This window comes from Tasmannia lanceolata, unplaced genomic scaffold (genome assembly GCF_043159265.1).
Source record: "Tasmannia lanceolata isolate RefF3 unplaced genomic scaffold, GAP_Taslan_0.1 ptg000015l, whole genome shotgun sequence".
Taxonomy (NCBI): Eukaryota; Viridiplantae; Streptophyta; class Magnoliopsida; order Canellales; family Winteraceae; genus Tasmannia; species Tasmannia lanceolata.
The window spans coordinates 49,938,615-49,963,488 of NW_027518692.1; the positions used below are offsets into that span (position 1 = coordinate 49,938,615).

A 24,874-nucleotide genomic window follows, 5' to 3' on the forward strand; every position below is an offset into this window, starting at 1 on the left:
TAGTTGTTTATAACGCCTCTCATTCGTCACTTTTTTGTGGGCCCACAAAGGTGGACCCGCTAAACGAACCAATGGGAGGCTTTATAACACAACTAGAGAGCAGGGAACTCGCTGCGGCGCAGGAACACTTTTCTCTAATAAAAATAAATGTCGGGTTTCATTCCGGCCGGAATCCTCAACCCGAATCCGACCCGAACCCAAAGACAGCCAACCCGACCCGACTTTGTTTTTTCGGATTGAAAATTTGAAACCGGCGAGTTGCACCCCTAGATTCCTAACAGGTGCGCATTACTGTACTTATTCTGGAAACTGCGCTTCACGCGTACACACACATATAAAATCTTAATTAGGAACAGGAATAGGGCTTTTGGTAGTAGTTTTGAGGGTGTGGTATCAGAGGAAATCGTGAGGGATTTGAATAGCCATGGCTCTATTGATGGATCCAGGCTCAGAGCCCCAAACCGAAAGTGAGCGAACAGACATCATAGGTATCACTGCTCTCAAAGAGACTGCTGCTCTTGAGCTTAAGGTCTCATTCTTTTTTCTTTCTCCAACTTTTAATTTTCGCTTCAGAGTTGCTTTCTTTCTTTCTTTTAATCTGTATCTGGGTCTTGAGTGGTCCCTAGTTTCCTGCTAATAATTTCATGTTCTACTGAAATTAACATAAGCTCTCCTTGTCCTCAGTTACCTATGCACCCAATTCATGTAAATATTGCAAAACCCATGTGTGTGTATATATTTGCACTCTTATATGTATGTATGTGAAAACAAGTGAAGGTTTAAAAGTTTGAAAATTTGATTTTGATTGTAGTAGAGAGAGAATTTTGAAATTTTGAATTTGATTCTAGAGAGGGAGGATTTTAAAATTTTGAATTAGAATCTAACTGTTGGGTTTGAATGAGTGTGGATCCAATGATTTGAGTTTTTTTTCATGACCCATGGTTTAGCTAATCCAAATGAATGTGCAGAAGTGTCAAACTATGATGAGTGTTTAATATCAAATTTAATAGATGTCTATAGAAAGCAGAAAATACGCTACTGAAATACAAGATGAAAATATATGTTGATCAGTCAAGTTACTATCTAAAGTTTAGAGTCCCAATTGTTCTAATTCAACTGGAGGGGAATAAATCAGAAAATAAGTGTTCTGGGGAAACCAAAGATATGAAATCTAACAGTAGATAGCATTCAACAGTATAAACTGCAAAGAACTGATTTCTATGGTGAACTTACTATTCCAAGTAGAATAGAGATGAAATATGGTAATGGGTGGAACTTAGCAGTGCAAAACAGCGAAGGAGTGATTTCTGTGCATTTGGAGCTTGAAACCAAACGACAAGAAAGAATAAAAGGATTCTTATTAAAAAAAGAAATTTCGATGATGTAGATTTGTGTTGGGTTTATTTCTGTTTTAGATAAACAAATTGAAACTACGATGAATGAAGTGAAAGAGCCAATTATAGCTTGAAATAGTTGAAATAATGAATCTGAATGTAAATATATCTGGGCTCAAGTTAAACAAGACCTTGTCTTAGATTTCGAAACCAAGATGACAATGATATCTAATGTGATAATGATATGAGGAAACCCAAATCTTAGATTAAATCTGTTAGTTCAAGTCCAATGGTATGAATCAGTCACACCAAGCTTACTTGCTTACTTTGATAAGCTAAATGGTGGTTTTGAATTCAAATGCAGCTGGTATGAATCAGTCACACCAAGCTTACTTGCTTACTTTGATAAGCTAAATGGTGGTTTTGAATTCAAATGCAGCTGTACAAGTAGGTTTCAAGATTTTATGGAATCAATAGCATAGTAAGTAGACCAGATAGTTGTATGCTCTAATAAGCCCAATCTAAATCTTGCATTCCTTTTCAAGGCAGACTTTTAGTTCTCCAACCACAGGTGGAATAAACAATGTCATACTCAGGCACGCTACATCATTAACGCCCTTTTGCACTAATTGAAGTTGTCAGAGTCTGTCGAATTACTTATTTTTCAAGAGTGTTGAATAATGATTGTCAGCATATTTATCCTCATGTAACACACATGAGCTACATATCGTCGGAACCAACTTTGTGTGATGATAGTTGCTCGGGCCTGTTGCTCTAATTCTATACCCTTCATAAAAGGTATCAACAATGATTGTTCCGTTACGAATTCTTGAGTCTGTGCAACTTGCGGAGTCTCAAAGGCTAGAAGAGGTGAATGGAAAACTTGGTGAGTACGATCCACCTGATCCAGGTGGGATAACAACGCTTCTAATTTGACATTTAAGCCTTCCAACAACTTAAATTCGATTGTGACTGCATATAGATGATATGTTTTCGCTCTAAGCTCTGAGACCAAGTGGTTGATGCAGGACGATTGAAGGAAGGACTAATACCTCACTTTGATGCCAAATCTGATGTAGGATGAATCTATGGAACCAAGTCATTCTGCCAAGAATTTTCTTTGACATCTCACAAAAGATGAAGATTATGCTAGAACCACATTAGCAATACCCTAGACATCACACCTAGGTGCAGGCTTTGCACCTTGGAGAAGATCAAGGCATCATACCTTGAGGATGAAGGCTTTACACAACAATTTTGTAAAGTAGTAAAGAACAATCCTTTTCGTTCATTCACCCATCCATAGCATCCACCAGCATCATTATTAAAGAAAAGTACCTTGAGGCTTACAATATATATATATATATATATATATATATATATATATATATATATATTGAGAGAGAGAGAGAGAGAGAGAGAGAGAGAGAGAGAGAGAGAGAGAGAGAGAGAGAGAGAGAGAGAGAGAGAGAGAGAGAGTTAAAATTCCCATAATACATGTGTGGGGCCCATTTAAAACACCCGTAACTCAAAAAACTTGAGTGATTTTGATGGGAGAAGACTATGATACGCCTACTACATAAGGGACTTAAAAGATGCCTAAGAATTAAAATTTGACCTCAGGATGATCCCCATCAGGAAGAGAGAGAGCTTGTAGTAGCTCTGTAGCTTCAGCAATTGCGTCACTGCTGAAACTTCACAACAATAAACAGAAGTGGGAAAAATTCTTTTTTGGACCCCATTGAAGTAATCATTTGAAACTGAGTATCATCTGAATGATGATGACGACTGATAAAACAATTGAATGTAATGAATGCATGGTGGCAAATAATAGAATTGAACATCATAGGTGCTACATCGAACAGTTACTGGACAAAAGGTTCCATTGTGAAGAAGGAACCCAATGATAGAAATTAGCACCTAGAGATGGGACCCATACCCATGTCTGAAACTTCAATTTGAAGTGTAGATCCTGGACCTGTAAACGTGTTGAAGTTATTGAATGGATTTGACTGCTGGTGCAGTGGAACTTGAAGCTAGCTCACCGAGGCCTTTTTTCATCCTTTTCTGATTGGTCATGATAATTTACATTGTTACCGCCTAGAAATTCCATGTGTTGTTTCTAAGTTTACTGAAATGATGTGGGACGATGAAATGCGGTTGATTTGGTAAAATTTATTTTATGTTTTTTAAAAGTCTAATTACTTTTTATCATGTATGTGATCTTTGGGATTGATAGCGTATGGTCTGCCCTCTATTTTTTTTTTAAGTAAAAAAAAAAGCAAAAGAAAAGTGAAGAATCGAATGTGTCTTTTTGTTCTTATGAATAGATACTGTTTTATCTCTAAAACCATAAACTGATAGGCAGCAGGTTATGAAACTGGTGCAATTCTACAGTTCCGTGGATGAATTTACTTGGAACTTAAGATCAATAAAAGATTTCTAATTCAGATTAATTGCAACTTGTGCTATCAAATCGAAATAAACAGCACATAATAATCAAAGCAGCTAGAATTTTCACAAAGATCCAAGGCTTTAAAATTAATTCATCAATAAAATTCATCTCATCAAAGTAAGAGTTCCATGGGCTGATATGAACATCCCTACATCTAGGCTAAATAAAATGCTAATAAATTAAATAAAAATCATACCTAAAAAAGAAATAACACGTGTCTATCAATCTCATAAAAAACTAAATCTAATGACTAAGATGATGGTTTGTTCACATTAGAAAAACAGGCATGTACTAAATTTAATCAGTATAAATATTTATAGCCCATAAAATCCTGGTACTCCAGAAGAAAGTTCTATGTTAGATGGGTGTGTACATCAACGAGTAAGCGGTTATAATTGTTCTGTGGAATGTGGATGGTTGGGTTCCATTATTGGGTAGCAAACCATGTGTAGTGGATTGAAAATAGTTACTCTCTTAAGAATGGGATGTCGAAGTCATATGTCACAATTTTCGATAAAAACTTTTACTTCAACATGGTGGCCCTCTAAAGTAGAGCAGTTTTTTTTTTTTAAAGCGGAAACTGTCAAAGTGAGATATTAGGCCACATGACTCACTCATCCAATAACATTCATAGAGATTTGGTTGATGACTAAAGTACACGACATCCCATTTACATCCTAAACACAATAAATTATGGTGAAGAAAACTCAAGTTGTCTCTCTAAGAAGCTACTGATCTTTTGTATCCATTTCAAAGTTACAATGTTCCTATCTACAATTATCTTTCATCTATATTTTCATTGATAGACATTGTTAATGCAGGAACAAGGTAACCAATATGTCAAGATGGGCAAAAAACATTACGGTGATGCGATTGATTGCTACACCAGGGCAATAAATCAGAAGGCCTTAACTGACTCCGAAAATTCCGTTATTTTTTCAAATCGAGCACATGTGAATCTGCTTCTGGGGAATTACAGACGTGCTTTGTCAGATGCCGAGGAAGCAATTAAACTGTGTTCGACCAACGTGAAGGTTGGATAGTGCATTTATGAATTCACTTTTATTTCTTCAAAGAGATATTGTTTGGTTTTTAAGACCTCAAGTACAATAGCATTGTGTGCATCAACCTAGGTCTTAAATTTCGGTTTCCCGAAACCGATTTTTTTTTCTTTTCAAATTTCGGTCATTTCGACCGAATTTTTTAAAGTTTCGTTCGAAATTCAAACTGAAATCTTGGATTTCGGCCGAAATTTAAAACCATGGCATAAACTGCCGCATTGTTCACGTTCCATATTATCTGGAGAAGATTACTTTAGAGTTAATAATGCTGTATTTTATTGTTGGACCTACTTTGCTTGCAGATTGTTCAAATTTTTTGTTTTAATCAATGGTCTAAATGTTGAAAGAATGTGCATGTGTTTAGGCATTTTATCGAGCGGCCAAAGCTGCGTTCTCCTTAAATTTGTTGAGTGAGGCATCATCTTTCTGTCAAAGTGGACTTGACCAGTTTCCATCTAACGAAGAATTAAAGAAGTTGGCAATGCAAACTGAGTTACGAAAGTCAGAAATTGAACACCGCGAGGCTCAACTCTCTAAGGCTGCGGCTGCAGCTAAGGTTAGATATCTGGTGTTTTTTTTTGAATGGTAAGGTTAGATATCTGGTAAGGTTGCTCCATTGTGAACTAGTGGTCACGGGTTCGAGTCACGGAAACAGCCTCTCTGCAAAGCAGGGGTAAGGCTGCGTACATCTAGCCCTCCCCAGACCCTGCAATGGTGGGAGCCCCGTGCACTGGGCCACCCATTTTTTTTAAGGTTAGTATCTGGTAGGAGCAAAAATTTCTTCTGAATTTTCATGACTTATGTCCTTCCGCTAATGAAATTGTGCAGGACCTTGCCTCTGCAATTGAGGTTAGAGGCTTAAAGCTGGGAAAGGCAATGTATCAAGAACTTACTGGAATAAGAAAACCGATATTTGATAAAAACAATATCCTTCACTGGCCTGTTCTTCTTCTTTATGCAGAGGTTATGTCCAGTGACTTTATTGAGGATTTCAGTGAGACGGACATGTTCTCAACTCATCTTGATATGATATCCTTCTATATATACCGTCTTTGTTTATGTCTAGTCCTTTCATATACATAGAATATAATGTCCGGCAGCACCCAATCACTTTGAAATCTCCTTGACTATCAAACATGTATTCAGAAAGTTGCCCACCATTACCATGGGATAAAGAATGCGTTTACACCCGTGAATCAATTGAGCTGTACTATGAGGTATGTGTGACCTTTGAATAATTCTTTTAATTCCTCTCTCTCTCTCTCTCTCTCTCTCTCTGTGTGTGTGTGTGTGTGTCTTTATATATATATATATATATATATATATATATATATATATATATATATATATATATATATATGAGGAAACTGTTGGTGCGCTTAAGCTCACCAAGCTTATGGTGCGCTTAAGCGCCCAATCACATGGGGGCCCGCTTTGTTAGGATGATCCAAAGCATTCATTTGAAAGGCCCTTACATAGATGGGGGGTGTACCAAAAATCAGCTCCATAGAATCATCCTAACCCATCCATTTGGAGAGGTCAAAATGGACAGACATTGTTTGTCCACAAATCTGCCCATTTTTGTCCTCCACAAATGGAGGGGTTAGGATGATCCTATGGAGCTGATTTTTGGTACACCCCCTATCTACGATAGGGCCTTGCAAATGAATGGTTTGGATCACCACAGAAAATGTGGGACCGATGTGATTGGGCGCTTAAGCGCACCATAAGCTTGGTGAGCTTAAGCGCACCAACAGTTTCCTCTCTCTCTCTCTCTCTATATATATATATATATATATATATATATATATATATATACGCACGACCATGGTTTGATAACTGGGCGAACTTACTTTTGAATATGTTCTTTGATGAGTAAACTTGGTCATACAAGGTAAATATTTAATTTTCTCTTTTCCTCGAAAAAAATACAAGGGTAATATTTCACAAAGAATTTTCATTAAGATGTGAGTATGCTCAAGAATGTTCTGTAGAATGTTTTGTATGCAACTTGGCAGTGGCATACACCGTCAATTGACTATAATATAAGAACTTGGTCAGCATTCAATTTGCTAAGTGCCCGGGTCTAGTAAGATTCGGCAAACTTGGTGACTTGGGAAAGTGGTCGAGCTTAACAATTCTTCAAAAAAAGAATTTCTAGAAAAAATGATGAATCGGCAATCATCTGTCTTTAGTTCTGATGACTTTGTTTGACTCCAACATACCGGGGTTGAAGGACTTGGTCCAGTCAAAATAACTCGAACAAGTCTTTGAATTCATGCAGCAAGTTTCTTTTTAAGTTTTTTTTCTTGGTTTTTGATGCTACTTTGTAGTTTGGTGTACCACTGTTTATCTGTATTTATTTATACTTCTGCATTTATATGAATGAATACATATGTAAATTAATTTTAATATTATTACATAATCTTTTCATATCATTTCAAAAAATATTATTACATAATCTTATGGATGTTCTGCATGGGCCAGCACATTTGACAGCTTGCTTTGTGTTTCATTCTGGCACACATGCCAAGTATGTGTTACAAAACTTTTCATTAATTTGCTTTGTCAAAGTTTTGATGGATGACTTAGCTCACCGTACCCCTAAGCCAAGTGGATAAGATGAGTTGTGAGTTAAGTTGTCTAGTTTTGTGACCATGCTTTATATTTTGAGATAATGATATCAAAATCATGTTTTGCACTTCTCTGCATTCCTAATTTCAATTCACGATGCAAAAAAAATAAAAATAAATTCAATTCATCATTGTCACATCAGGCAAGTTCTGGGATTACATTATCAAAGCGGGAAGTTCTTCAGTATCTTCTAGAAGGAACTGCAGGGTCTCTTTCAGAAATTATGTGCGATGAAGACAAGGATGTGGGCCACGACTCAAGCCATGGTTTCTCCCAAGGTGCTATGCTTATTTAGTTATTCTTTTCTTCTTGTGTACCTATATGAATTAAAATTCATATTGTTTACTGTAAATAGTCAGTCATTTACTATTTATTGCAATAGGAGCTTATTGAAAATAAATCAAATGCATTCATGTTATTTGGATGGAAGCAGAGTAGGTCATCTGTTGTAGAGTTTGTGGAAGCTTTATTTTCCACCAATTCTGAAACAAAAGAAATAAATTAGAAAATCTCGTTTCTTCACGATATGCTTTTATATACCAAGATACCTCAAAACAGAAAAAATTTATCCTCTTTAAAATTACCATATGATTGCTATACTATTAAATTCTTCTAGGGCCTGTTTGGATACCTCATATTTTGTATTTGGATTTGGAATTGGGTTTTGAATACAAATTGAATAGATCCCCCAGCTCATATTGAGTGAGACAAAGAGGGAAGGGGGTACTTCCTGCTGGAGGGGAGACGTTGAGGAGCAAAGGGGGTGAAGGAAACTGCCAGATCTGTGGATTTCCAATTACTTATTTCCACAGCATATTTGGAAATCTGATTTTTTTCACTGTCAGTCACTGATTTGGAAATCCAAGGATCTGATCCGGATCCAAATCACAACCCAAAATGGGCTGCAAATGTGAGAAATCAAAATCAAAATCTTCTCGGCATCCAAACGGGTCCTTATAGTATTTTCAGGAGTGATAAGTTACTGTGATGTTTAATAGTTATATCTGGGGGCTGTTGTTAAATGGTTGATACGTATGAAAAAGTTCAGGAGTTAAAATCAAGTTGGGATAATTGATTATGATGCCTATTGAGGTTGTGCTAGAAATGCCATTTGCAGAAAATTAGATCAATGACTCTCACAGACTGGCATGCTGAGTGTTGCAAAAGGTTGCGGGTTGCCTGATGATGTGGTGTTACGCATGGAAAAATGGAAGTTGACAAATACTTTGCTTTGGTGTCGTATAAATTTTTTTGGTACTACTGATATTGGCACTACCATGTTTTGATAATTGCACTAACTCATCTTGTCTTTTATTATTTAAAAAGCTGTCAAATATTAATGCAGTTCCCAAAAAACTCTCAGAGGCCAATTAAAAATGAAAAGACCAATTGCCATTCAAAATAAAATAAAATGAAAAGACAAGCACCTTTTTTTTTTTTTTCAAGAGCAACACAATTTTCATTGATAAAAGAAGATGAAAACAACAAAACAAGGCCCGATTGAGATGATTAGCTCAAGCAAAGGTAAACAAACGAAGTCGCATGAATAAATGTGGTGAAAAACCTCTTGAGTCATAGGATTACGGCTTGCTAAAATAGGAAAACAGCAGCTAGCTCTATATTGGAATACTAGATTGGAGAGCATGTGAAGGACATGTTGAATGCCACATAAGAGAAGTAGTTGCATTGGTGACCCTGCCAAGATATTTGACAAGTTTGGTTGCACAAAACCTGGGACAGCTTAGGGGTTTTGCTTGGCATTTGGGTGCCACATCAACAAAAGCCCTTGTCTGGTTGCCAATATATCATTGCCATCCTAGGAGACTCCCAAGCAAGGTTTTGAATTTTGGTTTCGGTTTCGGTCTTTAGCGAAATGGAAACATTTCAGTTTTGATACGAAATTTGACCATAATCTTGTAAAATCACAGAAACATTTCGGTACGAGTTGTCACTGCTGAAATCCAGGTAAGATTTTTCACCACTGGTTTTTCTTTTTATTTTTTGTCGTTTTTTATAATCATCTTACAGGAATCTTGTTGTTCTTCTCTTTTCTCCAAGTAGAGTTAATTTTTATCAGGGTTTCTATTGAAATATCAACATTTCGACCGAAACTTTACTTATTTTATCATAAAAGTTGTATGTTTCGCATATTTCGACTGAAACATTGGGCTAAATCTTGTAATTGTTCGAATGCAAGTCCATTTCGTTTCAGCAGAAGCTGAAGTTGAAATATTTCGTTCGAAGCGAAATGTTTAGGCGAACTTTAAAACCATGTGATGCAGGCCAGTAGAAGAAGAGAAGAAGAGAAGAGAAGTGAAGAAGAAAATGAAGAAGAAAATGAAGAAAGAAATTTAAAGGGAGGAAATCTGTAGCAATAAAAATCCCTAAAAGTTCAAAATGGCTCTACTGGCCCCACAAGTGCGACCCTGTCTAGAATATGTCTGAAGTGGGCGCTTACAATCCCCATCATCCCCCCTCTTCTCCCCGACTGATACTGCTCCAAGAGGTCGGGGTCCAAACGATGAAGTTCATCCTCTGTAAGCCAAGTTGCATCTGAATCGGGTAACCAACACCACTTGACAAGATAACGCTCTGATACCAATTTGATGCGGGCCAGGAGAAAAGAAAGAGAAGAAGAAGAGGACAGAAGAAGGATAAGAGAACAAGGAAAATAATGACAAAAGAAATTTAGAGGGAGGAAATATGTAGCAAAAATATTCTAGCAAAACTAGTAAAAGTCCCATACATCATCCTATATATGGGCAACTGAAAAAAACTCAAATAATACAACATAAATGGAAATAAAAATCTCTAAAAGTCCAAAATGCCCCTACGAGGTCCCACGAGTGCGACCCCACCTAGAATATGTCTGAGGTGGGTGCCTACAATCCCCATCACCGTGCTCCCAGGAACGCTTCCTAGGTAATAATTGCATGTATGGTGTTGTGTCACCCTTGTCCTCTCCCTATGATATCCTAGCCAAAATGCGCAAAAAGCCTTGCTTGGATTTCTTGGGAATGAAAACCTGAGGGGGACCATCTTTAGGCCTCCAAACCATGGATGGAGCCAGCTTATTCTTAGGTCTTGAGCATTTCTGACAGACATTGCGCGAGCCAAATTTTTTTATAGTGGCACTTCAAGCACATCCAGTCGCTGTCATTCGAAGGCACACGTCGATTAAACTCAGTGCTACTGCGACCAGGGAATTTTCTGGCCCCAAACTCCAGTCTTCTCACTCTAGTATCCCTGTCCTCAATGCTCCCCAAAGATCCAGAATGGGATCTTGGGGGATCCCATTGGGGTTTGACAAATATTGAAAACCCCAAGGGATTCAAACACTTCCAATGCTGGATAACCGGACTCTATAAAATTTAAGAAATGCCCCGCTAAACGGTCAAGATTAAAACTGCAATTGCAAATGAGAAGTATCCGGCGGGAAACCAGGGTCAAGAGCCACCGGAGGGAGGCCTCTGAAGAAATCCCTAATGGTCATCTAGGAATCAGTGGTTTTTAAGTTTTTAACCACTAGTCACCCTCTCCTGATTCATGCTCTCTCAAATATCTTCTTCCTCTCTCCTACAAGTCTCTCCTATAAGATTCCATACATTTCCGTAATTTTGTAAGATTCCCTACGAAATTTTCAACCAAAACTGATGCCAACCATAATCGAAACCAAAATTTAAAACCTTATGTACATTGTTAAGCTAGCAAAATGTGAATCGTTTTCCAATATCATTAAGGATAAGAAGAAAAATTTTCCCAGGAGGCAACGATGCATGTTCTAATTTACATTTGCATGGTGGAAGATTGGAAATGTTAGCCATGTGGGTAGGAGGGTTGCAACTTGGGTCAGGTTGAATTGGGTGTAGGCCAACCCTAGCCCAACCTGAGATACAATTCCCTCAACCCTAACCTGACCCAACCTGAGCCTCGGGTCGGGGATGGTCAACCTTAACCCAACCCACATCTAAATCTCTCAACCCTAACCCAACCCATCTAGCCTGTTTTTTTTCCAAATCGGGTTGGGTTGAGTACGGTTAGCTTCGGGTTCACCTAGGGCCAAATAGAAAAATACAATAAAAAACATAACCCGAAGAAAATCACAACTAATTTAGAAGACTGGGTTACCATTAAAAAAAAGAAAAAAGAAAAAGAAAAGAAGAAGACTGAGGTCGGGTTCGGGTTGGGTCGGGTTGCCAAGGCCTCAACTCTAACCCAACTTGAAATTAAATCTGGTTGGCTTTTCCCAACCCTAACCCAACCCAACCCCAGCCAAAATCTGGTTGAACCTGTCGGGTTCGGGTTGAACCGGCCCAAGTTCCCTAGTGAGTAGATTGTGATTCCGAGCTAAGTTAATAGAGTGCATAATATCCATGTTCGATTATAAAGATTATAAAGATTTCTAGACATTGTTCAATTTCTTGCAGCTTCCATTTTGATTTTTATTTCTCTCCACTGCTAGTCTGCTTCCACAATTTACCTTTATTGCTCGTATCGTCTCATAAGTAACCATTTTATAAACTTTTATTTACTATTCCTTAGGCAAAGGGTCTGGTAAATGGATCAAAGTGAATGATAAGAAAACACTCCATGATGTTTTGCGGCAGCCGGACTTTGTTATCCCTGGAATCCCAGGTTCATTTCTTTCTGTAAAGCTACTTTTTTTCATCATATTAGGAATCACATGCATTTGTTCTTGCTTGGTATTTAGGACTGGCATATTTTTCTTCTTTTAGGTTAATCTCCTTTCAAACATGCAGTGTTCTATGTGGTTTCGAACCGTTCGACTTTCTATAAGAAGTTCAAATCTGGGAAGTGGGCATCACCGTGAGATCATTTCTGCATCAGCTAGGAGATCAATTGGGCTCCGCCATGAGATCATGTCTGTGTCAGCTATGAGATCAATTGGGCTCCGATGGCTTAAAATAACAGATCTGGTTAGAGCTGACCTTTTAAATGTTGGATTATTATAACCGTCCATATTTTCTATGATAACTTAGCAGGTCGATGAGTGTGACACGAGCACCCAGCTGACATGTCGACGGATTAAAGTAATGAAAATCTAGTCGCCGATCATCAACTAGTCAACTATAACGTTCCTTCATATATGCATCACCCATTTCATCATTTTCAGGTATTAAATCTATTTATTATTCAGAGTTTGTCATGGATCTTATGAGAACTCATAGAATCTGTCTGTTGGAATCATCAAAAGGGAGATCTTTCTTCCTTCTATGGTTACTGGTTAGGTTTCATGTTACTATATTGAAGGTCACCACCCCTTATGACTACTTTAGCTGCCATCATCAAGTTGAAAAAATTAAAAAGAAAGGCTTTGCTGGTTTCAGCTGCCTGCAAGTTGATGAAAGTCATGTTGGGAACAGTTAAACACCATGTAATTAAATGAAAATTATGGGATACTTTGCTGCTGTTTCCTTAATTTAAAATTGATGGATTATACTTAAAAACTAATATGTCAGTTAATTACTCCATTAAAACATGTGAATTAATTAGTTGTCGCACAATTAACAATTGGAAGTGGCGAGTCGACTTTGTAGATGGTGACAAGGGGACAAGTAATTGCGGGGTCGAGTCTCCTCAGTGACTCAGTGTTAGCTTGATTGCCTACAAATCTTTGCCCTGAGATTGATTGGGCTTGGACTGGTTCAGCTGGTCCACAAGCTGGGTCCAACCCCTAAAACCCAACAACCATCAAACTAGCCCTGAACTGGACCGGGGTGGACTTTACTTCTCATAATTTTCATGGTTGCGGAAAATGCTCTTCAGTGCATGGTTTGTTTTCTAAAGTTGAAAGTTTTGAAAGTTTCCCTGTTTTTGAGGAAAATTGCAAACCCACCAGATCTTCAAAATTTGTTTCCGTGAAATATTATTTTTCATAATTTTTCCTCAGATCCAAACCGCTCATTAGGGTGGGTCCCACCGCCTATCAATATAGCAACCCCACCTGATGATTACGCATGAGTAAGTGTGGCCTTTACACCTTGCAATTAATCCAACATGATCTGAAGATATTTTATGCTATTCACACTGAAATATGGTGTAATCTAGGGCTGCAACAGGGTTGGGTTGGGTCGGGTTTTTCAAAACCCTAGCCCAACCCTGGATCCCATTATCTCGGCCCTGACCCGCCCTGACCCTGAGTCAGGGCCGGAAAACCTCAACCCATTACCCGCCCTACAGGGTATTGTGCTGGCCTTGGCCCGGCCTGGCCCTAATTGACCCTAGTGCAAATGCCTGTTAAGGGTGCCAAAAATAAAGCAACCACTTATCATATGGAACAAAATGATCAATAAATAGAGAAAGGGAACAAAATAAGACAATATGAATTCAACAACATGACGGGCAACAGAGACAATTTATATTAATAATCTAACGAAACATCAATCCAAGATAATAGAAAACATTAGCAAAAGAAACATGCACATATGGTTCAATTCTATAATAGAAAACTCAGGGTCGGGCCGGTCAGGGTACTCGAGGCATTAACCCAAAACCCGCCAGACCTGAGTCATGGTCTAAAAAAGTCTAAAAAAATGAACCCTGACCCGCCCTCAGGGTTAGAAAATCCAGCCCTGACCCTGTTCGGGCTCAGGGCGGGTCAGGGCTGACAGGGCCAAACTTGCACCCCTAGTGTAATGACCTCACGTAGCAACATTTTTTTACTAAACTTCAATGGCTTTTGAAAATGTGGATTGAATCATCTCCAATGGTTACTCTTCAAATTTGAATTACATAAAGGAGGCAACCGTGAAAGCAACAGTAGCCTAAATATTTAATGTTGTTAGGTCCTTGGGCCTCGTTCCTTGCACGATCCTTTCCCTTTCTGCAAAGGCTAAGCACTTTTAGTAATAAGAAATACAAAAGTCAAGCCCTAATTTTCCATATCTCCACCACATGTCATTGTTAATTAGGGCAATTTAGGTCACAAAGACGTATTTTTCAAATAAAATTACTCTACTTGCATTACAATATGACCAAGGGGGAACCGGCAACAAGTTCTATCGGTTGCTTCGGCACTGGGGAACAGGCTGTTTTAAAGATTTTTAAGGATAATATCAACTAGATATTTCGCTTATAAATTGCTAATAAGAAATGATATCAGCACAACCATGTTTTGATATTTTCATTAATGCATCTTATCTTTTAGTATTTAAAGAGCTGTCGAAAGATTAATACAGTTACCAGAAAGCTCTAACAAGTCAACCAAAAGAAAAAAAAAGGGTTTTGCTAACGGCACCGGTTAAGGTGCATTGGGAAACAGATTTTACACATACTTTCATACTTTTACACCTGTTTTGAGATTTCTATATAAAAATATGTGTAAAATCTCTTTCCCAATACACCTTAACCGGTGCCCTTAGGGCACTCGTTTGCAAAACCCAAAGAAAAAGGACAAGGTGGGCGACTCTTTCCAAGGGTCAAAATAAGAGACCAAACTTTTGTCAATAACAATGCCCTTCAATCAATTCTAAAATCATGATTTTGTTTACCTTAAAGAATTTTAGTCTTAAAGAAGTTTTCATAATGGAAAAAATTACAATTTCTATTTGAATCTATATTGAGAAAATGGTTTCTACACACTAGCTTAAAATACAGTTGAAGGCATATTGTTTGGGTGATCCAAACCATTCATTTGATTGGCTCTCACATAGATAGGGTGTCCATAAAAAATCAGCTCCATAGGATCATCCCAATCCTACGATTTGTGGAGGTAAAATGGACGTGTATAAACCTTCACAAATTTGTCTGTTTTTTGCCTCCACGGTTCGAAGGGTTAGGATGATCCTATGGAGCTGATTTTTTGTGGACACCCTATCTATGTGAGGGCCAATCAAATGAATGGTTTGGATCACCCAAACAATGTGGGCCTCCACTGTATTTTAAGCTAGTGTGTAGATAACTCATCTACACTTGTGTAGAAACCGTTTTCCTATACAAAAATACAACTTTTGGGCAAAAACCATCGTACTTTTAAAGTTACTAAAATGGTATTTTTGTCAAGAAGTACTTAATGTAGGGACTTATTTGGAATCTAATTTATAGTTTAGGGTTTTATAATTAAAAACCCCCTAATATACAAAAATTGATAATAAGTAAAAAATCCCTCGATTGCATATGCCCGTTAAGTATGTAGTAACTATACATGGAAACTCGGTGTATTCATCATCTATATAGAGTTCAATTGATACATTTGAGCACTGATCCTCGTTCTTCAATTGAAATGGCAGAGTCACCTAGTAGCTTCACAATAAGGGAAATGATATATTCGCTCCCATTTTCACTTGGGTCAGCCCCCATCTACTGTAAAATATGTTATTGATACGCTAGAAGGGGCTGCCCCAAATAGGAAAAGGCCAACCACAAGAATTTTTAATCCTGGATTTTACAAGCTTAGAAAATCTAGGTTTTAGCTTGTAAAATGAAGGATTTTACAATCCTGGATTATAAAATCCTTATATCTAAACGGCCCCTCGAATGATACATCTTATCAATTTGTTGCTTATAAACCATCAAGATTCTTTTGTCTGTTGCAATATATTTGGGCTACAGCGTCTGTAAGAAGTCAGCTAATATGTGTGCAAATTATAAGTTGTTAGTCTTAGTTAATAATATTTATTAATTCTGATCAATGGGTGGCCAATCCAGGTTTCATTGTTTTGTTTATACACAACACACTATTCTTAGTTAATTATAAAATTGATTACGATCATTTAAATTATTTCCTCTAATCAAGTATAATTTACAAATACACCATCAAGAGAAAACAATAGCATCTTTGGTGAAAGGATAACTCGCGTTTGGTTATAGGTTAACTCATGTTTGGCCACAGAATATATTGGGTTTGATAACATGATAACTCATGTTTGGTCAGAGGATATACTGGGTCTGATAACATGATAACTCATGTTTGGTCAGAGGATATACTGGGTCTGATAACATGATAATTCTTGTTTGGTCATAGAAACTAGAAAGAGAGTATACCTTCTTAATAGTGCTCAACAGCGCCAAAACAGGGGTAGAGAGAGAGAGAGAGAGAGAGAGAGAGAGAGGCTACAATTATGACATTATTTCCTCTAATCTTGTTTGTGACACACCTGTTTGTGATCTGGACCATTCGTTTTGTGGGCCCATTGTGGATGACCTTCATCTAGGAAACCAACACAACAGTGATGCTAACCGTTTGGCCTAATGGCGTTTTAACTTATCGAATGTGGGCATTGACACAACTTTTTATTTTTGGTCCATGGTTCATCTATTAAAAGCACATCAGAATGTGGACCAAATCACATACATGATTCCTATTTGGAATAGATTAGGGTGCCCATTCCAAATGAAACACAACTTAGAAGTGAAAAAAAACGAGACTGATATTTGCACGTTTTGATAATGGGACGAATCTCTAATTGGCCGTTGAGAGCTTTCCGGGTATTGTGACAGTTTTTGACAGCTGGCTAAAAGGAGTGAAAAAAGGTAATTCGCCCCATCAGTTGAATCATTGTCGTGCAGATATCAGCCTCTAAAATTAAAAACCAAGGAAACTTGGTTCAATGTGACAATGTTGTGTGACTACACGTGCATGTACGGCTTGTAAATTCGCAAGGATGGAACCATGGTCCATGATCGAGTACGTGTTTGTACGCCGTATACGAGATCCGAACTGGGAACTCCGGAAAAGCCAACTGGTTTATTAGGCCAAGATCCAGACAACCTGATGAACGGTTCAGATTATAAACACGTAGCCCACGTGCTTTGAGCACTGGTCCTTTTTTTTCCCAAATAAGATACAAACGTTACTTTTGCCTTTTCGAGAATAAATAATTGGGAGAGAGAATGACGTCTGTTTGCCCTTATAAGCTCATCCTCCATCCTTCGCATCTTCTAAAAGATTTCCCATCTATTAAGTGAGAATCTCTCTCTCTCTCTCTCTCGCCGAGCCATGGCGGACATTACCTGCTCGGCCGATTTCTTGGCCCCACTCCTGGGGTCCACCATCAATCACACCACAGCCACAACGGCAGCCGGCTACATCTGCGATCGGTTCGGCGCCGTCTCCACCCGACTCTCCGATGCCACGTACGCCATCGACACCACCTACCTCCTCTTCTCCGCTTATCTCGTCTTCGCCATGCAACTCGGCTTCGCCATGCTCTGTGCTGGATCCGTCCGCGCCAAAAACACCATGAACATCATGCTCACCAATGTGCTCGACGCAGCCGCTGGCGGCCTCTTCTATTACCTCTTCGGCTTCGCCTTTGCCTTTGGCACCCCTGGCAATGGCTTCATAGGCCACCAGTTCTTTGGTCTAAAAGACGTCCCAGGCCCGTCTTTCGACTACAGCAACTTCATGTACCAATGGGCTTTCGCCATAGCCGCCGCAGGTACTGTGAATAAACCAATCACACTAAACTAAAAGCTTAAGCTGTTAGAGTTCGCATCATCATTATTTAATCATTCATATTCACACTCCCTCACGCTTTGGGCCCTTTTTTTTGAGTTGGCTCTTACACGTGATTTTTCAATATCAAAGAATTATTATGTTGAACCCATGACGGGTTCGAGACAATAAATATCAAGGAATTGTTGGGTTTTGAACCCATGAGTGCTGGGGGCAATAGCTTTGATACCAAATGAAACAACCAAGTACTCGAAAAGCTTAAGCTGTTAGAGTTGGTGTTATATAATCATCTATATTTCATCAACAGGTATCACAAGTGGCTCCATCGCGGAACGAACCCAATTCGTCGCCTACCTCATCTACTCCTCCTTCCTCACCGGTTTCGTCTACCCAGTTGTGTCCCATTGGTTCTGGTCCAGCGAAGGCTGGGCCAGCCCGACCCGGCCCGACAACCTCCTATTCGGATCTGGCGTCATTGACTTCGCCGGATCCGGCGTAGTCCACTTAGTCGGAGGCATCGCGGGCTTGTGGGGCGCCCTAATCGAAGGCCCACGTATTGGCCGGTTCGACCATGCGGGCCGATCCGTTTCGCTCCGCGGCCACAACGCCACCCTCGTGGTTCTCGGCTCGTTCCTACTATGGTTCGGCTGGTACGGCTTCAACCCCGGCTCATTCCTAATCATCCTAAAAAGCTATGGCTCAGGTGGGTCTTACTACGGTCAGTGGAGCGCGATAGGACGGACAGCTGTCACAACCACATTGGCCGGTTGTACGGCAGCTCTAACAACTCTGTTTGGAAAACGACTCCTTTCAGGACACTGGAACGTGACAGACGTTTGTAACGGCTTGCTCGGCGGCTTCGCGGCTATAACTTCCGGTTGCTCGGTAGTAGAGCCATGGGCGGCTATAATATGCGGCTTCGTGGCTGCGGCAGTTCTGATCGGCTTCAACAAGCTAGCCGAGAAGCTGAAATACGACGATCCTCTCGAAGCGGCTCAGCTTCATGGCGGCTGTGGCGCGTGGGGGATTATTTTCACGGGGCTTTTTGCACGTGAGAAGTATGTGAACGAGGTGTATCCGGGTCGACCCGGAAGGCCATACGGCCTGTTTATGGGCGGGGGTGGTAGGTTGCTAGCGGCGCACGTTATCCAGATATTGGTGATAATTGGGTGGGTGAGCGTGTTAATGGGGACGCTATTTTACGTGTTGCATAGGATGAGATTGTTGAGGATTTCGGCGGAGGATGAGATGGCTGGGATGGATTTGACTCGGCACGGTGGTTTTGCTTACGCCTATAATGACGAGGATTCGAATTCTCAGAAGAATGGGTTCATCTACCAGGTGCGTGTGGGTCCCGCTGTTTCTACTCCGCCCAATCAGATTTAAGTACCACTTGTATTTTATGTTTTTTTTCTTTTTGGGGTTGTAATTGTAATTAGAGGAATTCTAGACTGAAGGGAGACCTTGCAAAAAAGTGTTGACTTTCACCTCTCTTTTAGAAGGGCTCCCTTCAGTTTAGACTTCCTCTTGTAATTAAGTCTAGGAGAAGAACTAGGGTTTGGTTTTGCTTTTTGTGAGGAGAAAAAAGGGTAATGGATTTTGTTCTGTTCTCATCATCTTCTACTTATCTTTATGGTTGTGTTTCGTTTTGTTCTTGAGATTATTTGGGGTTATTTTTTTGTTTCTAGTTTGTTCATTCCGTCACACTTTTTAGATTTTATTAGTATGTTAGGTAGGTCATGGAACCCGAAAGCAAGGGTTAGGTTTGGCTCTTTAAACCTGCCCCCGTATCAAGTTGGGTACTTGGGTCCCATATCTTGGCAGTTTATAGTCTTTTGCAGAGATTTTATATTGTGTAAGCCCTTATGGTCCCTTATTTTTCAGAAAGAACTGTACGGACCACATCATAGGATGATCCAAACCGTCCATAAGATGGAACACAACTTAAATAGGTTGTTCCCCAAATCATTTCCGTTGGATGATCCTAACCCTCCGATCTATAGAGGAACAACATATTATGGAAACGTCTTAGATCGGAGGGCAAGGATTATCCTATGGAAATGATTTTTGGGGAACAACCTATTTACGTTGTGTTCCATCTTATGGACGGCTTGGATTATCCTATGATGTGATCCGTACAGCACTTTTTGAAAAATAAGGGAGGTTTTACTTGCACTATATAAACAAGCTTTTGCATCCGCTCTCATTTATACACACTAGTCTTTTTCTAAGTAACTCTTTTCACTGATGATAGACTACTAGTTTGTTAAGAAACCGATACAAAATATGGTATATAGGTTTTTCAGTCCTTGTTGGACCTCCATTATCTGGCTTTACCTTCCTCTGACACCGTTTAGACCTAACGAAGTGTTCCTGTAAGCTAAGGGTGCAACTTGGGTTGAGCTTTTGTTAAAAAAATGAATAGGCATCAACCCAAACTCAACCTGATTTTAAGGTAAAAGCTCAACCCGAACTCCCAAAAATCGACCCGTTAAGCTCTGGTGATCAAAGGCTTTTTATTTTGAAAATTTGCTTCACAGTGAGGGCATTTCTATCATTTCGATAAAACAAAATTTGGCCCAAGGCTATTAGCTTAGGAATATTTCTGTCAGTTTTCTAGACAAACGTCAAGATGCCAATTAGCTTTCTTTTTTCCTGTAGAATGAATAAGACCCTATTGGATTCCTGTCTTCTATAAACCTAATTTATAATAAGGGTGCTTTTGGCTTATTGAAATTAGGAGTAGTTCGCTCATACAGATAACGAATACTTATTAACCATAATCTCACTTACGGCTACGAAAACAAGTCGATAGGCAACAGCTCGGTTCCCTCGTATAGAGGCAGACAGAAAGGAGTAGTTCGCTCAAGGACAAGAGTAGTTAGCTCAGACAGGCATACTATCAACAAACTTAGCAGATCACTAAAGCAAGGCCCAAAAGTGCCTAGCCAGAGAGTGGACCAAAAGGGTCCCGCGAAGCCAGTGTCTGTTGCCCTAAGATTCCTATCTTATTCTTATACTTCGCATTCCTAGTCCAATTCTTTTATAAATAGAATGATGATTTTGATTCTGGTATTTGGATAAGCATTGGAATTCATTAAGGAAATGGGTCATGATTTTGATTCCAAGTACTCTCTAAATCAATGCATGAATGGAGACAGGAAATAGCTGGTTCCAAAAATTTCCACATCTATATCAGGTTTCAATTCCACCACCTTATTCCACTCATTTATTTGAACCAAATGTCAGAATTGGGCAGAATCGGACTAGGATGTCGATTCCAATGGCTAATTCCAACAAAACAAATGCACCCTAAGAGTTTTTATATGGTGTACACAATCTACATTGCAAATTTAACATCAATTATGAATTTTTTTGAAAAGGTTGTAGGTTTCTCATGATTTGACGGCTAATTCGATAAGAAAACGTTTGCCACTTTAATATTTGAATAGCGGCCCATCCATCATCTCTCCACTGGCATCACCATTTTCACTATCCTAATTCCCGTTTCAAGGTTTTTCTCTGGTTGGAGGGTTACTATGCCATCAATACCATAGAAGTGGCACCACAACATGAATGAGACATGGTCTAAAACTCACTAACAGTTAGAAGTTTAATAAGGGGAATCTACTGATTACAAATGGAGGGCTGGAAACAAAAATTAGGCAATAGTTCAGATTTAAAGGAAATGGTCTAGGATCATTGGATCTTTGAGCTTATGGACGACGTTTCATGCACATTGGAATGAATGTATTGTACAGATTTTGGAATTCAATTTCCAATCTTCTCAAGAAACTGAAAGGGTAGTACTTATTGTAATTTTACAAGCAGTTCCCTCACGGAGATAACATGGAAGGAACTTCATACAGATTATAATACTCAAGTCCAATATTTAAAAACTCAGATTTGGAAGAGAACTCCGCCATGGTAAAATCGAGTTTTAACAGGGCAAGTCAATGATTGACGCGATCAATTTTTTCATCAACTTGGGCAAGGGAAACAATTGACTCAGCAGGGCACGGATTAAGATGAAAACTCCACCACGGTAAAACTGAATGACTCAGATGATCTAATGATTGACTCAGGAGTTTTCAAACAGTGCCTGGCTACAATTATCCTTCATAATTAATAGAGCTAAAGAATCATACCTCAACATGTCAATCTCTGGATTTCAAAATTTGATCAGACCCAACACCCTCTCCATGTAATGACTTGCACAGAGAAAGCAGTTTCAAAATTGATCATGTTTCGACAACCCAACTAAGCTTTCAAGAATCTCATGAATCTCCTCAGCTCTGGGGTGCATCTTATCGGCCGAGTAGAACTGGTGAACTTCGCTATCAAGTTCGATCCAACTGCACCCAGGCGTCTTTTGTCCTCCCCTTTCCTTCAACATCTTCCTCACTTTACCCACATCTTCCCATTTCCCACATTCGCTATAAATATTTGCCAACATAACAACATAACCTGCGTTATTTGGATCAATCTCCAGCAACCTTTGGACTGAGAATTCTGCCAATTCCATATTCCCATGAATCCTACTACCATTAAGCAAAGAACCCCACACAACCTCATCGGGTTCGATTCTCATCCCCTTTATAATCTCCATGGCTTCATCGAACCGTCCAACTCGCCCGAGAAGGTCTATAACACATCCATAATGTTCAATCCGAGGCTCAATCCTGTAATCTTTATCCATCAAGTCAAAGTAACGACACCCTTCATCAACTAATCCTCCATGAGTACAAGCATTCAGTAGTCCTACAAAGGTGACTTCGTCTGGTTTGACGCCCACATGTTCCATCTCTTTAAACAGGGCAATCGCATTCGCACTCTGCCCGTGGAGAGCTAGACAATTTATCATGGAATTCCAAGATGTCAAACTTCTTTCGGACATTTGATCAAACAATCGGCGTGCCTCATTCAAGCTTCCGCATTTTCCATACATGTCTAGAAGGGCATTGGCGATAAATGAACTGGGGCCAATGCCATTCTTGTGTATATACCCATGTATCCATTTACCTAGCTGGAGCATGCCAAGGTGTGCGCAAGCAGAGAGAGCACAAACCACAGTTATCTGATTAGGCCTCTCCCCACCAAGTATCATTCTTCGGAAGAGCGAGATTGCTTCTGAGAAAAGCCCATTCTGGGTACACCCCGCAATGATAGCATTCCAAGAAGGAACATCTCTCTCAGGCATTTCATCAAACATCAAAATAGCATTCCCAACCATTCCAACCCTCGCATACCCAGAAACCATCGCGGTCCAAGCCACCACATTTCTCTCAGACATTTCATCAAACACCTGATGAGCAGTCTCAACTTCTGAACACTTCGAGTACGAATCAACCAGCGCAGTCTGCACAACCGCATACCCATCAAAACCAGATTTTAGAATATGGGTGTGAACGGATTTAATCCCTTGTACATCACAAACTTCCCAGCAAGATTTTAAAACGTGAGGGAAGATGAAATGGTTGGGTTTTGGCCGGCCTTTATGGAGCATTTTGTTGTATAAGGCAAAAGTTGAGTGGGAGTCAGAACGAGAGGAGTAAGCGGTGATCATGGCGGTGTAGAGATATACGTTGGGGGAATTGAGAGAGTCGAAAATGAGGCGAGCGTAGTGGAGTTGGGTGAGAGTGAGAGCGCAGAAACGGACGAGTTTGAATGCGAAGAAATCGGTCTGGCCATGGCCGAGGGTTAGAAGAAAGGCTTGAATTTGTTTGAGTTGGGTGAGATGGTTGCATTTTTGGAGCAGAGATAAGATGTGCTGGTTTAAGGAGGGTTTTGGTTGGGAGAAAGGATAGGAGGACATGCTATTTGAGATTGTCTCCCGCGCTTTCGCTGCATTTTTAAATGATGCAGAGTACGATGAAATGACGAAAATACCCCTGTATGGGTATGGAATGGCCATAACAGAGCTGGACCATTTGTTTTGGTGGGCTCAATCGTGTGTACAAATTGATGGGATAAGATGAAATTCTAGAGACTATCTGCCATGGTTTTCTTCTCTTCCTCTGGTCCTTTGGTAAGAAGAAAATTATCTCCTCTCACAGAAAATCATCTCCTCTAAAAAAATTCTAGAGATTTGATTAGGGAGTCAAGGGATAGATCACAACCCCAATGTTAGTATGTTTTGGTCGCGTTCGGATATGTGAGGGAGGGTTATTGTATCCCAGACAAGGTCCATAGGATCCAACCAAGCAATTTTTGGGTCATCATCGCACCCATCGATTGAGAATTATTTTTTATTTTTCCATTCAAACTAATAGTCTAATACCAGATGCCACATTTGAAGCAACTTCTCTACAAATTGGAGTGAGTTGGTGACTGTTGAGGCCAAAATTAGTGATATGTTGATGTAGGCTCAAAAGAGTTGAGGTTCGCCTACGCACGTGAACTAATGGTCAGAAGACCAATCCGGAGTTTGTGCTCCGGGAAGGCCCTCCAATGCCTAAGTCAATGACCAACAACAGATAATAGAAATTTGCGCAAGAATAGTAAATCTTAGGAATGAGAACCCTTACCTTTGTGCCTTAGAAGGCGATATTTATAATAGGTGCCTAAAGAGGGATTAGGGATGAGATTACCCTAATACCCTCGACATGTGTCATCTTGTGATTGGGCAGGGGTTTATTCTAGAACTTTTGAAATTGGGCAACATTACTTAATTGTCCTCCACCACGTGTCAGCCTGTGATTATGCTGTTATTTTTACCCTCATCATTACAACTTGAAAAAAGGTGAAAAAAAGTAGTGTAGACATGGGAAATTAAAAACTAGTGTAAGCTTGGGAAATTAAAAACTAGTGTAAACATGGGAAATTATTTCATGTATTCCATTAATAAGGTATTTATACAATACAATAACAATCCCAAAATTGTAATGAATATAATGTGATCCACGGATAGCTAATTTGATCACATGAAACGCTCCTTGTTTATCCACAGTCACGGCAACTTTCACGCCTTTAA

General features: G+C 39.4%; 3 protein-coding genes across 3 annotated transcripts; 2 read left to right on the forward strand and 1 right to left on the reverse strand.

The window, feature by feature from the left end:
- The first annotated feature begins 144 nt into the window (after positions 1–144).
- Positions 145–12,915, forward strand: TPR2 (Tetratricopeptide repeat (TPR)-like superfamily protein). Its single transcript, XM_077396655.1, has 8 exons — positions 145–529; positions 4,611–4,823; positions 5,215–5,406; positions 5,679–5,879; positions 5,987–6,067; positions 7,627–7,762; positions 12,027–12,119; positions 12,245–12,915. The coding sequence occupies exons 1-8, from the start codon at positions 425–427 to the stop codon at positions 12,313–12,315; spliced, it is 1,092 nt and encodes a 363-aa protein (XP_077252770.1). The 5' UTR covers positions 145–424; the 3' UTR covers positions 12,316–12,915.
- Positions 12,916–17,333: 4,418 nt separating this feature from the next.
- On the forward strand, positions 17,334–19,561 carry LOC143892199 (ammonium transporter 1 member 1-like). The gene is made up of 2 exons (XM_077396656.1): positions 17,334–17,884; positions 18,209–19,561. Exons 1-2 carry the CDS (start codon positions 17,443–17,445, stop codon positions 19,285–19,287), a joined length of 1,521 nt encoding a protein of 506 aa, XP_077252771.1. The 5' UTR covers positions 17,334–17,442; the 3' UTR covers positions 19,288–19,561.
- A 2,096-nt stretch (positions 19,562–21,657) lies between these two features.
- Positions 21,658–23,874, reverse strand: LOC143845871 (Pentatricopeptide repeat (PPR) superfamily protein). The gene has a single exon (XM_077354278.1). The coding sequence runs from the start codon at positions 23,813–23,815 to the stop codon at positions 22,133–22,135; it is 1,683 nt and encodes a 560-aa protein (XP_077210393.1). The 5' UTR covers positions 23,816–23,874; the 3' UTR covers positions 21,658–22,132.
- Between the last annotated feature and the right edge of the window lie 1,000 nt (positions 23,875–24,874).

Excerpts from the sequence above, each read along its gene's own strand:
- TPR2 (XM_077396655.1), top strand. The coding sequence starts at position 425 with ATGGCTCTATTGATGGATCCAGGCTCAGAGCCCCAAACCGAAAGTGAG. Across the intron at positions 5,880-5,986 it reads TCTCAACTCATCTTGATATG|ATGTATTCAGAAAGTTGCCC; the intron begins ATATCCTTCTAT and ends TGACTATCAAAC. Across the intron at positions 7,763-12,026 it reads AAGCCATGGTTTCTCCCAAG|GCAAAGGGTCTGGTAAATGG; the intron begins GTGCTATGCTTA and ends ACTATTCCTTAG.
- LOC143892199 (XM_077396656.1), top strand. The coding sequence starts at position 17,443 with ATGGCGGACATTACCTGCTCGGCCGATTTCTTGGCCCCACTCCTGGGG. Across the intron at positions 17,885-18,208 it reads TTTCGCCATAGCCGCCGCAG|GTATCACAAGTGGCTCCATC; the intron begins GTACTGTGAATA and ends TTTCATCAACAG.
- LOC143845871 (XM_077354278.1), bottom strand. The coding sequence starts at position 23,815 with ATGGCCATTCCATACCCATACAGGGGTATTTTCGTCATTTCATCGTAC.